Below are 15,155 nucleotides of genomic sequence, written 5' to 3'. Positions count from 1 at the left end.
TTTTCAAAGGAGCCACGAGCTTTAGGGTGAGACGACGAGACGCGGTGAAGTACAGAGTACTTAATTAAGTTAATCACCGTAATACTGATTTCGCATGATGAAGCTTTTAAGCGAAGCAAGCGATTTCGATTTCTTTCGTTTTATTGTATAAATTCTTTTTAATTGTGAAATTCTCTCGGGTCGAATTTAATGTATCAAGCGCCGAAGACGCGTTGAACTCGTTATTATCGTCAAAGATTTATTATTCTTTTGCAAAACTGAAATTGTGAATTTAATTTATAAAATTGAAGGGAAAATTCTCGGAGAAATTTTATAAGATAATTTCGAAGTATTTAATTTTTAAAAATACGATTAATTTTTCAATGAAGAAAGAAGCGAGTTTAGCGGCTAGCGGCGAGAAAATGAATATAAGTGACATTTTTATTGTTTATTCAGTGTTGTGAACAAGAACAACTTGCTTTATGATAACTAATAAATATATATTTTTAAAATACTGAAGGTATTTGATATATATTTGGAGGGAAAAGAATTTTTTTATATGATGTCATTCATACATCACATCATGAAAATGCAAGACATAAAATGTCTCGTCGTCTTTGAGGATATTTTCTTTTTGGTTATCATTATTTGATCTCTTTTTCAATTCGTGACTTGTTTCTAACCGCTTCGCTCGATAACTGCTAATTTGCCAATCAAAGGCAATCAGTACTTACCTTGTGGTTTGCCGACTGACCCATCAATTGTTTGTGCTTTTCACGAGAATTTAAGGTAGTATTATGTAATTAAAATGACACGCCAGAGAAGGATTATAATGAAAGATACTGACGTTGCATTTATAGAAACAATATGCGTGCATTCGCTATTGATAATTTGATCTCGATAAATATATTCAATATTAATTTCTGTATAACATATAAGGCAATAATTGTAATGTTGTTAAAATATGCAATCGTTAGCATTATAAGATAGATTTGAAATAGATGTAAAAGAATGAACCAATTTTGTCTTAAATTTAAAAATATCTTTCAATTTCTAGATCAGATTTCACTGCATTGTTTTTGTCTTGTCTTTTACATAAAAAAGAAAAATAATATTAATCAATTATAAGCGGTAAGAAAAAGTTTTAGCTTTTTTATTCCTCTTTTATTCCTTTTTTAAATTATATTTTCGCTTTTTCGCTATTTTATTCTTTCGTGCTTTTTTCGTACCTCTGATTAAGAAAGAGCAAGAACAAACGGAAAGTGTGTTTCTGTAACATCAACCACGAACTCTTTCTTTTCTTCATCGCGCGAAAGCTTTTGCGTCAAAAACTAACCATCCCTCGCAAAAGTGACATTCCCCTGGCTCTCTGCTGCTGCTACTGCTGCGTTGCCCCTGGGGGCCCTTGTTGTGTATTGTTGAATTTGTCCGTCGCTCTAATCTTATACCTACATACCTATCATCTGGGCGTCACACACACGTATACGTTTACATATATGTATGTATATGTATATGTACGTATACGCATTGGACATATGTACATAACGAGAAATATCGTTATGGCTTATATCACAAACTGTCTCTCTTTTTTTTCTCTTTATATAATAACACGATTAGTCCTTTGTTGTTATTGTGTTGTTATTGTTGTTCTTTATTATTTGTGTTCGTTTATTTCGTTTCCTATCGCTCGTTTCTCGCCCGATGGCTCGATGGCTTATACGAAAAATAAAAAGATTTTGTCAATTCTTCTTTTGTTAGCGAAACATTTAATATTTATATGATATAAATATTAAAATTATAAGAGGAAAATAATATTTAGATATAGTACATTTATAATATAAATCTTATTATATCTAATGCAATTTATTATTGGATGAAATCTTGAAATTAAATTCATCAAGTTCTTTACTCAACTATGTTCTCAATTTAAAATATAAAATTAATTTCTTTTGTATTAATACTAATGCGATTTATGCAGTACAGTATAATTGTATTGCTGTTCGAATCTGACGCTAATTTAATAATTAAACTATCAATTATTTTATACTAATCAAATAGCAATAAACGAGTTATTATTAATGAACATCAAGCGTATGGCTAAAATCATTAACGTGTCGCAATATTTTCAGCAATTTTGGCAACCAGGTCTACAGCCTGGAACGTCCCAAGATGTCAAGCCGTTCCCTCAACCTGCCTACACCGGGAAACCGGCGACGGCGGTCTCGAGCGGTGACATAGTCCAGGCACAACCTCCACCGCCCTGGGAAGGACGCGCCATCGCGACTCACAAACTTAGGCTTGTCGAGTTCTCGGCCTACATGGAGCAGCAAAGAGACCAGGAGATTGTGAGTAATGCCTAGCGCATAGTGAGCAGTATAAGGAAGATTAGATCTATTAATTAAGAAAGTTAAGATTTTTCGAAGCTCAACTATGTACCTTGACAAGCGTTTACATATGTATTTTCAAGAAATTATCTTTTCAAGAATGCGTAATTTATGTCATCCAATGAAAAATATGAACGTTAGAAAATTATATCAAATTAATTCTAACGATTGAATTAAAAACTTGAGCTCTGTAGTTGATGATTCTAAAACACATCTTCTCTCAGAAACAGATATTAATTTTTCTCTTTTTTCTTTTTAGTACCACAAACACCTGTTCGTCCATATAGGAGGTTCTGCAACCTATGCGGATCCACTCTTGGAGGCGGTCGATGTTAAGCAGATATACGACAAATTTCCTGAAAAGAAAGGTGGTCTCAAAGAACTTTACGATAAAGGACCACAGGCGGCTTTCTTCCTCGTTAAGTTTTGGGCTGATCTCAATAGTAACATCCAAGACGAAGCTGGAGCATTTTATGGCGTCACAAGCCAGTGAGTATACCTTTTCGTTAGTTAGTTTCATATGACTTTGTAATCCGAAGTGATACTTATATTGTATTTTATATTGCGACAGATACGAGAGCAACGAGAACATGACGATAACGTGTTCGACGAAAGTGTGCTCATTTGGAAAGCAGGTGGTGGAAAAGGTGGAAACGGAGTATGCCAGGTTTGAAAACGGCAGGTTTGTTTACCGTATTAGCCGTTCACCTATGTGCGAGTATATGATTAATTTCATCCACAAACTGAAGCACCTGCCAGAGAAGTACATGATGAACAGCGTTCTCGAAAACTTCACCATCCTCCAGGTACGTTGATGACATTATTGTCACGTGTTAATTTATAATTTGAAGTTTAAAATCGTTTAAAAATACATATGTCATCCTATAAGCCTTTTTTAATTTTTTTATTTATATATTTATTTTTTTCTTTTTGTTATTTTTGTAATTTATTTATTTATTAAATTGCGCACGCATCGCAGTACGCCCATGAATCTTATTATTAATTTTAGACTAATGTTTCTCGTTTTACAATTCTTATAATTCGTTACAATTAATAATTAAAAGAGTATTCTGTCTGAATCAACAATTTTGGATATTATAGTTACTTGTAATATTTAAATTTAATTACTTGTATATTTAATTTCAAATATATAAAATACATTCTACAGAAAAAATCAAAGTTAAGTAGTTGAATTTATACTATTTTTATAGAATTATAAAATAAACGAGAATAAATAAGAGATATTTTTCTTACTTTTATCTCTTACCTTCACAGGTTGTCACGAACAGGGATACGCAGGAAACATTACTGTGCACAGCATATGTGTTTGAAGTGTCGACTTCTGAACACGGTGCTCAGCACCACATATACAGATTGGTCCAAGACTAGCCTGCTTGAACCTGCTCGCCATGCAGCCATCCACCCCCATCAGTGCCTACCATCACATAAAGATCATCCATAAGTATATACATACACACAAGGACACTATGAAAATATGTACACACATGTTTACACATCCCGTCCAATCGATTTTCTCTATTCTAAAATTATCAAAAGCAAGTATTTCTCTTATTCTAACATGCACTCTTATCTTTCACTCGCTTTCTCACAGCTAACGCAAATGTAATGTAATGTAATGGGAAAGCAGCGTAAGAGAGGAGAAATTTAACTTGAAGAAAAACAACTCATTCAAGATTAAAGAATAGAAAAATTCGATTGAATATTACGCGCGCGATATATTGCGCGAACACATTGATATAACACGACATGTTTACACTTAAACAGAAATATTTTCGCGTCCATAGTTGGGTGAGTTTCTATGGAAAATATTCGATCGATAACGTTAAGAAAATTATTCTATAAACAAGTGTAAATATTGAGTAACTAATGAGTGTTATATATAAATAGAGCATATATCCTCGATATACCATCTGGATGAATTAATCAATTAATATGATGTATTTGATAATTTTGTCATTGTGTATGACATAATTTTTTCTATATTTGAAACACTTTTATATTTGAATTTTTTAATGCTAAATATGTAAATTTTTTGTAAATTTAAATATTATCCAGTGGAAAATGTAGTTTTATTAACAAACGGGTTTTGATTTACAAAACCAAATATATTTCAATCATTTATTATCAATTATTAATGCTAAAGGACAAAGTTAAAGCTGAAAGATTTAATTCAAATTGAGAAACCTAAGTATTACATAATAAATATTTTAAATACTAAAAGATTTTATTTTTATTTCCTGGAATTCGTGTTTTTATAATTTTGCAAAATAAAATAGAGATAAAATATGTTGCGAACGTTTTCCTTGAAACTCCTTAAAGAGGACTCTATACACGTATATATACAACACACACGTACAATAGAGTACTGGCCAGCCCGAGCTTGAGTTTGATTCAAAGTTTATACTTTTAATATCTTATTAAGTCTCTAAGTATTTGTGACGTACTGTAAGAAAAGATTCTTACAGATACACTAGAGGCAATGTCTTTAAGATATATCACAGTTATAAATTTTATAATAAAATAGATATATAAAAAAGTCGCATATATATTTTATGGTCGCGTAATCACACATCATCCATTTAATCGGCGAATTCGTCGAGATTTTAATAAAGGGGATACAATAAATTAAGTTAAAATCGACAATAAATTTTGGTATAAAGCTATGTAAAGAGATGTAAGCAATGCAACAAGAGTAAGAAAACGAAGAAACAGACTCTGATCTCGGAAAGGCATGGTACCCCAACATGATTTAGTATTATAGTTTTATTATTAAATTAGATGATAGAGAACCGAGACAAGACATCCACACACAAATATACATATATTATGTATAAGAATATATATGTTAAATATTAATGCAATGATTACGATTTACATTGTTATAAATGAACGTGTATAAAGTTATCTAAGTGATTTCTAAGTTTTAAAGAAAATGGAGGTTTGATCGAGAGATATGCCATTGTGACTTTTTAAGTATCATAAATTACATTATGATTATGATAATACATCGTTTTTAATTATCAGAATTAGATCAAAAACACACAAGAAAAACGAAACATCGTGCATCAACAATATGTTTCCTAAATTCTATTGCAAAATTCTTTTCATGTAAGAATTATTATCACTATGAAAATTTTTGCTGCAACAATCATTATCTTTAATATCTGATATCTTTAATGATCGATAGAAAAAGAAGGATGATGATCATTTTTATATATTTTTAAAATTCGATCTTTTAAAATGCACTTTAATATGTGCAAACCCACCCACTCTTATTAGGCAGCGACACTTAGGTTAGAGGGATTTGTTTGTATTTCTTATAATCGCCTTACTTTGTATTTTAAGATCACTTTCTATAGTTCTTACTGATGAATGATTTTTCTTATTTAGTGTACTTTGTTTGTTTTTATCTTTCTACTACACATTTACCAAGCGATATATCAGATTACATCGATTACAGATAGAAGAATAGGCCACGATCATGGGATATAGCTATGTGATAAGGACTTAGATCTCTCTAAAACCTGACCTTGGCATTTTTCATCAGGAGTGTATTGAAATCTATCTCGAGAAATGTAATAATAAGACACAACACATACAGACACACACACATATACACACACACACACACATACACACACCATGGCTATTGTCATAGTGGCATGTAAAACATTGATATTTTAATTACAATATATCGTTTAATCATTTGATTTCAATACAACTCTGCAAATCTCTGTAAGTTAAAAGTATTTTACAGAGCATTGATAAGATAATGCCCAACACTGCAAAAATATTTCGTACTTAATAATATAATTTGCGCGTTTTTCTTATATACAAGGACCATAGAGAACTTACATACAGAGATTTTTCATAAATTCAGTGGCAATTGTTTAAACGAGTAGAGGACCATACACCGCAATTGACTTTATTTAATCGCATCTCTCGTATAGATAATTATGTGTAAAGGCACAGGAAATTTTTACTTATTTTGTAATCGGATCTGTTGTGTGTTCCCGAAACAGAACTTGCCTATCAGACAGTAAATGTTAACATAAGCAAGGAAAGATTGTGTATATTTTAAGAAGATAATATTATTTACTGTATTCTTACTTTAATTAACTTTTATGGAACAAGTGGCAATGTATTTTGATCTCTTTTAGTCAGAAATATGTCGCTTTTTATTTGGGGTGAAAAGTGAATTTACTATATGGTTGACTGGAGTAGAAAGGAATTTATATTTAATTGATACGTGAATGTTTTTTTTTTTAACTGGCAGCTTCACATATCTTTTACGTATTGTTACTGTTTTTTTTCTTTTTTTTTTTGTAAGCTTAGTGTTCATTTGGATTTAACTCTCAAAAATAAAAAAAATGAGAATAAAAAAGTAAAAGAATAATTCTCTCATTTCTTTACTTGCGTACTCTTTGATGATTTATTCATTTATAGTTGTATTATGTGTTTTCGAGAATGATTCTCCATAATATTATTCTCAAATGAACACTAGTAGCCAGTAATAATTCATCTCATCGTTTTTTATTATAATTTTTGACAATATAAATTGTGATTTTTTGCAAAATCGCTTGCATATCAAACTGAAATTGTAACCACGATTCCGCTTTACATGGATGTTTTTTGCGATATTTTGCTGTATCTGTTGGAAATAAAGTTCTTTATTTTACAATTTTAATCATTTTGATAAAAATTATTAAAACAACATATGTAATGTTTCTCTCCATAATGTTGTATATCTATGATGAACAAGGCAGCGTATCGTGGTTACATATCGACTTGCTTAATGATGTATTGTTATTTCCAAAACTGCGCAATATCATTGGAAGATACTCACAGGAATTCGATCGCGTAGGTTTTTATTTTGTATGGAAATTCAAAAAATAGATGGAATATGAAATTGAAAAAAAAGAAGCACCGATACTAATACTATTGACATTTACGCGTAATAATTTTAAAGTAAGCGAATTACATTTATAAGAAAAGATTATGAAAATATATATTTATCTATGTCTTCTGTGAAGATAGAAAATAGTACTCTTTCACTCTATATTGATGATATCAGAAATCGAGGCCCGACAAAAAGATACAAAATGCAGAAGTAGACTAAGAAAAAAGAAGAAAAAGAGATAACTCACACTGTACACAATATATACGATACGATCGGTCGATTGATTCAAATTTGTTAAATATCTTTGTATATATTTACACAAAGACCATGAGAAATTGTTCAAGTTCCAGCAGTTACATTTTTGTAATAAGTACCCTAGCAAAAGAGAGACTTTTGCTTGCAGCTCATTACAAAATCCAGTTCCACATTTCGAAATAACAGTATGCCAAAATTAATATTTTTATAGAGATCGTGATTTCTATAAGTTTCTTATACATATAGATATTTTGATGCAGAAGAATAGTTTGATGTTGAACTTTTATTAGTATATCTTAATTTTATGTCTATTTGATTCAGTGTTAAATACTAAATTATTAAAAACAGTTACATGTGCATTAAATAAACTGTTTTTATATACAAAAGTTAAAAAACAGAACAATTACTTAAACTATATATTTTATCTATTTACATATTATTATGTATTATTAAATACATTATTTTATTATTATGAAAAATATACATTTCTTATTCTATGAAATATATATATTTCATAATTTTATTATAATTAAAAAGTTATATGTGAAATGAATATATTTTTATCAATTTGTAACTAATTTATATTTCTTAATATTTTTGTTGATAAATATTAAGCAGAAGAAGATTTATGAAGCAGAAATAACTCTTAATTAAATTTTAACTGAATATTCTCTTATTAAATTTATATCTTTGATCTCTGTAAAAATATTAACTGCAACAAATATACAATTGGCCTGCTGATTAATATGGCAAATTAGAGGAATTACATTTTTTAAATTTGAAATTCTATTTATTCATATCCTGGAACTGCCATATCAAAGAATTGAGCTTGATCGTAAAGATGATTAAAAAATATCGATTGGAGGAAAAAAAGGAAATAAGATTTACCTGTATATTATCATAAATGAAACGAAATGAGGATCAAAGTAGTTGTTTTAATGAGTAAATGAAAATAAATAAAATGATATATCATTAAAATTAGAGGTTTAAAAGTATAATAGAACTCAGTATATATGTACAGTATTTGAAAAACATGTTTATAATTTGTATGGAGAAAATAAATGATTGATATAAAACGAGATTGTATATTTACTATATCTTTGTTATTTATCAGTTTTTTTTATATTTATAAAACTTATACAAAACTTTCCCCCTCCCCTCGTGATATTAGATAACATTTTCTCACGCTTATTTACAATGATATAGATATATTTTACGAATATTCTATTGTATGCATGTAGAAAATATTCATTAAAATATCAATTACATATATTGCGTACTTACATATTTCAGAAACTTTAAATTTACTTCTACACTCAGAGCTCCTTCCAACTTCGTTCACTGGTTAAGGGTCGGCAGTACACCCAGGCAAACTCCGAATTGATATTGGAGACCTCGTGCGGTGACAACGCGAAACTCCGGTTTCAGTGTTGCCAACGCCGAGAAACCAATTCTCGGGTTTTATGTAGTGGTGTATGTCTGTACACGTACATACACCAACTGCATCGCTCACGCGGACGCACGTAAGAGAGACAAGGACCGATAATCACGTGTTCTCCTTGTTCATCTACCGTGCCGGTATACGCGAGATGCCGCCTGAAAATGCTTTCTGGCCTTCCGTAGCAGAAAGCAGTAACGTAGCAAGACTAATAAGCACCCACTTTTTGGAAATTGTATATATGGTTATGCACATATGTGCATAACGTATATATATAACATATATATATATATATATATATATATATATATATATATATTATATAAGGGATATGTTGATTATATTCTTGATTTCTTTTTGATCATTGATGCTATTGTATAATTTGCTCCAAATACTTATAACGTGAAAGAACGTTGAGTAATGTATAATCAATGCAAGGATGTTCAGTATATCATCCAGTATATAAATTAGAGTTCAAATATATCAATATCAATTTTTATATAATATATATATATATATATTAGAATATAGAAAAATGATAAAAAAATATATTTCGGCGATTAAAAAATTTTTTAATATATTGAAAATATTTTTACTACATACACTATATATAAGTGTAAAATAATTCAGAAAATAAATTTAATAAAAATCTACATACCAGCTGTGTGCATGTGTGCAATTGATTTATTACTTGAAATTTATTTACGGAATTATTTTGCATATATATATTTATAGTATGTGTAGTTGTAAAATGATTAAAATATTTTCAATATAAAATTTTTAAGTTTATCGCCTATATAAAAAATATATTTCTATGATTTTCTATATTCCAATATATTATAAAAAAATTGATATTGATATATTTGAACTCAAGTTTTTTACGTGATTAAATATTCTTGCATTGAGCCATCATACGTTACTCGTAAGTTCTTTCACGTCATAAGTACTTATGTAGCAGAGAGAAAGAAATGAGAGTTATACAATGTAACATCAATAATCTTATATATTATAATCTTATATATTATATATATATAATATTTCATTTATTTATAAAAAACATTTTATAAATAAGTAAAATATTATACAGACAATGTACAAGATGTTCAGTTTGTGCCATAACAAGCTTTAATCAATAATTATTACTCCAATGAGTATAATTCACAATAATTTTTATATAATATAATAAGTAATTGAATATATAAAAATATTTTTAAAAATTTGTTTTAAAAATTAATTGAAAAAGAATATTTAAAATATTTTTTTATATTTAAAATATTCTTTTCCTCAATTAATCTTAAAAAAAATATTTTTAAATATTTAAAAATATTTAAAAATACTATATATTATATAAAAATAATTGTTGATTATTATATTGGATTATTAATTGAATGAAGCTAGAGCTTTTAATATGGCTTTTAATACTGCTTGACAAGGAGAGAGCATCATTCCATCTTTGTCTCTCTTACATCGCATATGTAGTAGCGTCCATGTAGGTACAAACACTAAAAAATATTAAATTTAATTTTTTTATTGTTTTGAATAATTTTATCATTAATATACTTATTTTCAGAACTATTTCAATTTTTATTTCATACTTATGTTTATATAAATTATAAATTAAAAACATATCAAAAATGTAATACATATTAATAAAATGCAAATACATATAGAAAATTAATTATAAAATGTCATCTTAAAATAGTTTTTATTTTTGTTCTTTATTTACATATGCATACATATACAAAAAAATAAAAATAATATGATAGCCTTTTTGCTGACATTATCTCTCAATATTTGCATCCGTGTGCTCACGTATTAGTGTTTGTACCTACATGGACGCTACTACATATGCGATGTAAGAGAGACAAAGATGGAATGATGCTCTCTCCTTGTCAAGCAGTCAGCATGTTACCACAGAAATTTCCCCTGCTCCTTATGAATCTAGTGAGAATCTTATCGTCCAGATATTTCATAAAATAAGTGACATAACTTCGTGAATTTTTTTTTAATATATTCTTTATATAATAAAGCAGTCCTCTAAAAGGCCGGATTTTACATTTTCGCTCTTAAAAATTTATAATAAATAAAATACGGACTCGCGGCTAACCCAACCTTACCCGTTCCTAGCTGTGCATTCCCCCAAGTTTATTAAAAATTTTTATTTTTATCTTTTTTTCATAAAATAGCTCTTTAGAGGACTACAAATGAGCTTACTGATTAAGAATATCCTAAATTTAATAAGATTCATTCAATATTTTCGCTAATATCTGGAAAATAAGAATCCGTAATTCCCGGCCGGCCGATAGGCGTCTCCACCATGTCGCCTGCCGACCCTTAATAACTACTTTTACGCGCGTTTTCTTGTTCCTCCCCTACTATGACGTTTGCCACGATTGCGCAAGCGCAGAATATGAATGTGTTCCAAAATCCTACTAGAAGAGTAGAGTACAGTTGAATTAACCAATCACGACAAAGAAATCCTCGCTCCTTCTGTTCTGATTGGTCAATCGAACGCTACCAACAAGTAGTATTTTTGAACAGATTTTTATTCTTGCGCGCAATTTTATTTTATGCGCGGGAAATATGAAATAAACAAAGCAATATAATGCAAGGGGGAAAATAATTAAAAATAAAATTGGCAATATGAAGAGCAAATTACATTACCAAAAAAAAAATATATATATATATATATAGTTTCTATTATTAAATGTTTTAAAAACATTGTAATATTAAAAATTACTTTTATAAGCGATAGAAAGAGAAAAAGATTTTGCAAATAAAATATGGAGTTAATTTTAAACGGACTAAACTTAAATAAAATATTGTATTTAAAAGCCTAATTAATAATATATGTTAGAAAAAATATGTAGAAAATATGTAGAAAAAACATGGAGATTTGGAATAACGATTTTTATCTCTGGTTAATGATGACATCCGTGTTGATTTTGAACTACCCTCGTAAAATATTAAATTAAATATAAAATATTAAAATAAATAACAATAAAACTGCAAAAGTGTACAATAATAATAACAATTTATAAAAAAATTACAATATTTAATGTATATTGCTATATATGTTTTTCTTTTGATGCACGAGGTGTCTTTGTGCCAGCAGTTACTCGTTTAAACCAGAGAGAAAGATCTTTCTCTCTGTTTAAACTAACCACGTGGTGACTCCTCGATAAAAATTAAAAATATACGATGTCGGAACCAAATTGGAAAAAACTCGATAAACAAGCTACTGCAGCGGTAAATATTTTTATCCATTAATTTTTTAATATTCTGTTATGTTACATTATGAATTAGTCTATATTACAGCGTACTGCGAGGTTATACTCATGTATATGTTCAATCAATATTGTAGGAAATAGAGATAGCTCTTCTAAAGGAACAAATTGAATTGCTGTTGAAGAGTTTCAAGCCTGATACTTCGCAGATTGTTTCTAATGTGAATAAGGAAGAGTTTGAAAGATTACAACAAGAGAATGTCAAGCTAAAGCATAGAATAATAATACTCACAAGGGTAAGCTTTTGACAGTAGCTGTCCAAACTGTACATATTGTAATAGAATTTCTATTTAAAACTTTATTTCTAATATATTCGTCCTTTATAATTATTTTTCCTAGACTATAGAAATGTATAAAGCAAAAGATAAAGAGAGTGTACCATCAATGATTAATGAATCAGAAGACAAGCTATCATCGATGTCTAACATACCTCAAAGCAATACAATCAGTATACATGCTACTCTTTGGGATATCTTTCATAAAGCTATCATGGCTGCTTATCCTAATGCAAAAAAGTCACTAATTTCAATAACTACCAATAGTAATCCCAAATTTGGAGATTATCAATGCAACAGTGCTCTGCCTTTAGCACGAGAACTGAGTACTACTGGTAAACATTTTTTAGTATTTTACAAAATGGGGATATATATATACATATATATTTATATGTTTATGTATATTGGATACATATTGTACATTGGATACATATAGTATATAATTGTGTATTATTAAAGGTAATAAATTAGCTCCACGCACTGTTGCTAACACCATTATGTCCAAGCTGAAAGAATCACCTCTTGTCGATAAATATGAAATAGCTGGTGCAGGATATATAAATATATACTTAAAACGTGATTTTGGACAATGTGCTTTAAGCAATTGGCTGACAACTGGTGAGATTCTTCCACCATATGTTGAGAAGCATAGGATAGTTGTGGATTTTTCTAGTCCTAATATTGCCAAGGAAATGCATGTGGGACACTTAAGATCTACTATAATTGGAGATAGTCTTGCAAGGATATTTGAATACTTGGGACACTATGTGCTGAGAATCAATCACATAGGAGATTGGGGTACACAATTTGGAATGTTAATAGCGCATCTTCAAGACAAATTTCCTAATTATTTAACTGTTAATCCTCCAATTCAGGATCTTCAGGTAACTATTGTATTGTATATTTTTAACTTTAATGCAACAATTATTTTATAAACAAATATATCAATTATTTATATATTTGCACATGTCCATACAGACCTTCTATAAAGAATCTAAGATTAGATTTGATGCAGACGAGGAATTCAAGAAACGTGCGTACGAATGCGTTGTTAAATTACAAGCTTTTGAGCCAGATATAATAAAAGCATGGAAAATGATATGCGATGTATCTATGCAAGGTAATAGAACTCTCGTTACATTCAAGAGTTATTGATTATGAAAGAAAACAATTACTTTGAAATTATTTTCTTCTGTTTGATATAGAGTTCCAGAAACTCTATACTCGACTAGATATCAAGTTAATAGAGAGAGGTGAATCATTTTATCAAAAGCGTATGGAAATAATTGTCGAAGAGCTAGAATCAAAAAATTTGTTAGAAGAAGATAATGGACGAAAAGTGATGTGGGGAGAGGAACCTGGTAAAGGAGTACCTTTCACTATAGTAAAATCTGATGGTGGTTTTACATATGATACATCAGATATGGCTACTATTAAACAACGGATTGAAGAGGAAAAAGCAGATTGGGTAAGTTTTATACTTTACGCTGTAAATGTGAAACTTGTGTTCCAACAGATTATTCTATAATAAAATTTTCATAATTTTACAGTTGATTTATGTGACTGATGCTGGCCAATCTTTGCATTTTCAAACATTACGAAGTTGTGCTAAAAAAGCAGAGATCTTAAAGGACCACCACAGGATGGATCATGTTACTTTTGGCGTTGTTCTAGGTGAAGATAAGAAGAAATTTAAAACACGGTCTGGTGATACTATAAAACTTATCGAACTATTAGATGAAGGTAATGTTCTTAATTATAAATTTAATTTTTTACTTTATTTTACTATTGTATGTTATTTTATCCAGGTTTGAAGAGGACACTGCAAAAATTGAAAGAGAAAGAACGCGACAAAGTACTATCAGAAGAAGAACTGAAAATGGCTCAAGAATCCGTGGCATACGGCTGTATAAAATATGCCGATTTATCACACAACAGAAATCATGATTATATATTTTCATTCGATAAGATGTTAGAAGATAAAGGCAATACGGCTGTATATTTATTGTATGCTTTAACTCGAATTCGTTCTATTGCTAGAACAGCGAAAGTCACGCAAGACGAATTACAAAAATGCGCGCGTGACACTCCAATCTCGTTGGAGCACGAAAAAGAATGGAAACTAGCTAAAGTGCTATTAAAATTCCCTGATATAATTCTTGAAATTAGTGAAGATATGTACTTGCATCCGTTATGCGAATTTTGTTATGAAATATCATGCGCATTTACAGAGTTTTACGATAAATGCTATTGTGTGGAAAAGAATCAAGCTGGTGAGATTATAAAAGTACATATGGGACGTCTTTTGCTCACAGAAGCTACTGCACTTGTTTTGGAGAAATGCTTTGCTTTGTTAGGTTTAAAACCTGTTACACGAATGTAAAGGCATAAGAATATAAAATACTATACTTTCTAATCACATAAAATATAAAAGAACCATAATATTTATATTTTTTCAAAGAATAAGAAAAAATGTAGTTTGAAGTTTATATTGAAATTTGTATTGAAGTCTGTATTGAAATTAAAAAAAAAATATTTATAGCCTTTATTTTTCTTTTATACCATATTTATGGAATTAGAAAAATATTTTGCTTTCCTAAGTTTAAATCTATTGTG

General features: G+C 29.3%; 2 protein-coding genes and 1 long non-coding RNA gene across 11 annotated transcripts in view; 2 read left to right on the top strand and 1 right to left on the bottom strand.

The window, feature by feature from the left end:
• Window positions 1-8,618, top strand: part of scalloped (TEA domain transcription factor 1 homolog scalloped) — a 162,505-nt gene extending 153,887 nt beyond the window's left edge. For all 8 annotated transcript variants that reach the window (XM_085481752.1, XM_085481754.1, XM_085481750.1 and 5 more), the window contains 4 exons: window positions 2,109-2,324; window positions 2,623-2,852; window positions 2,935-3,169; window positions 3,639-8,618. In XM_085481752.1, the coding sequence (XP_085337878.1) occupies window positions 2,109-2,324; window positions 2,623-2,852; window positions 2,935-3,169; window positions 3,639-3,752 (795 nt within the window). In that variant the 3' untranslated portion in view covers window positions 3,753-8,618. The remainder of the gene's footprint in view (window positions 1-2,108; window positions 2,325-2,622; window positions 2,853-2,934; window positions 3,170-3,638) is intronic.
• The window catches only part of LOC114931260 (uncharacterized), a 114,224-nt gene extending 104,961 nt beyond the window's left edge, over window positions 1-9,263 (bottom strand). For both annotated transcript variants that reach the window (XR_014924527.1, XR_003819639.2), the window contains exons 1-2: window positions 8,824-9,263; window positions 3,631-3,798 (exon numbers count right to left, since the gene is read on the bottom strand). This is a non-coding gene — a long non-coding RNA (uncharacterized LOC114931260). The remainder of the gene's footprint in view (window positions 1-3,630; window positions 3,799-8,823) is intronic.
• Window positions 9,264-12,054: 2,791 nt separating this feature from the next.
• On the top strand, window positions 12,055-15,080 carry ArgRS (arginine--tRNA ligase-like protein). The gene is made up of 8 exons (XM_029303229.2): window positions 12,055-12,226; window positions 12,342-12,500; window positions 12,604-12,874; window positions 12,999-13,423; window positions 13,518-13,659; window positions 13,745-14,007; window positions 14,090-14,282; window positions 14,348-15,080. Exons 1-8 carry the CDS (start codon window positions 12,179-12,181, stop codon window positions 14,920-14,922), a joined length of 2,076 nt encoding a protein of 691 aa, XP_029159062.1. The 5' UTR covers window positions 12,055-12,178; the 3' UTR covers window positions 14,923-15,080.
• Window positions 15,081-15,155: the final 75 nt, after the last annotated feature.

The sequence above is a fragment of the Nylanderia fulva genome, unplaced genomic scaffold, assembly GCF_048542155.1.
Source record: "Nylanderia fulva isolate GAGA-0341 unplaced genomic scaffold, ASM4854215v1 Scaffold19, whole genome shotgun sequence".
Taxonomy (NCBI): domain Eukaryota; kingdom Metazoa; phylum Arthropoda; class Insecta; order Hymenoptera; family Formicidae; genus Nylanderia; species Nylanderia fulva.
This window is presented reverse-complemented; position numbering and strand designations above follow the sequence as displayed.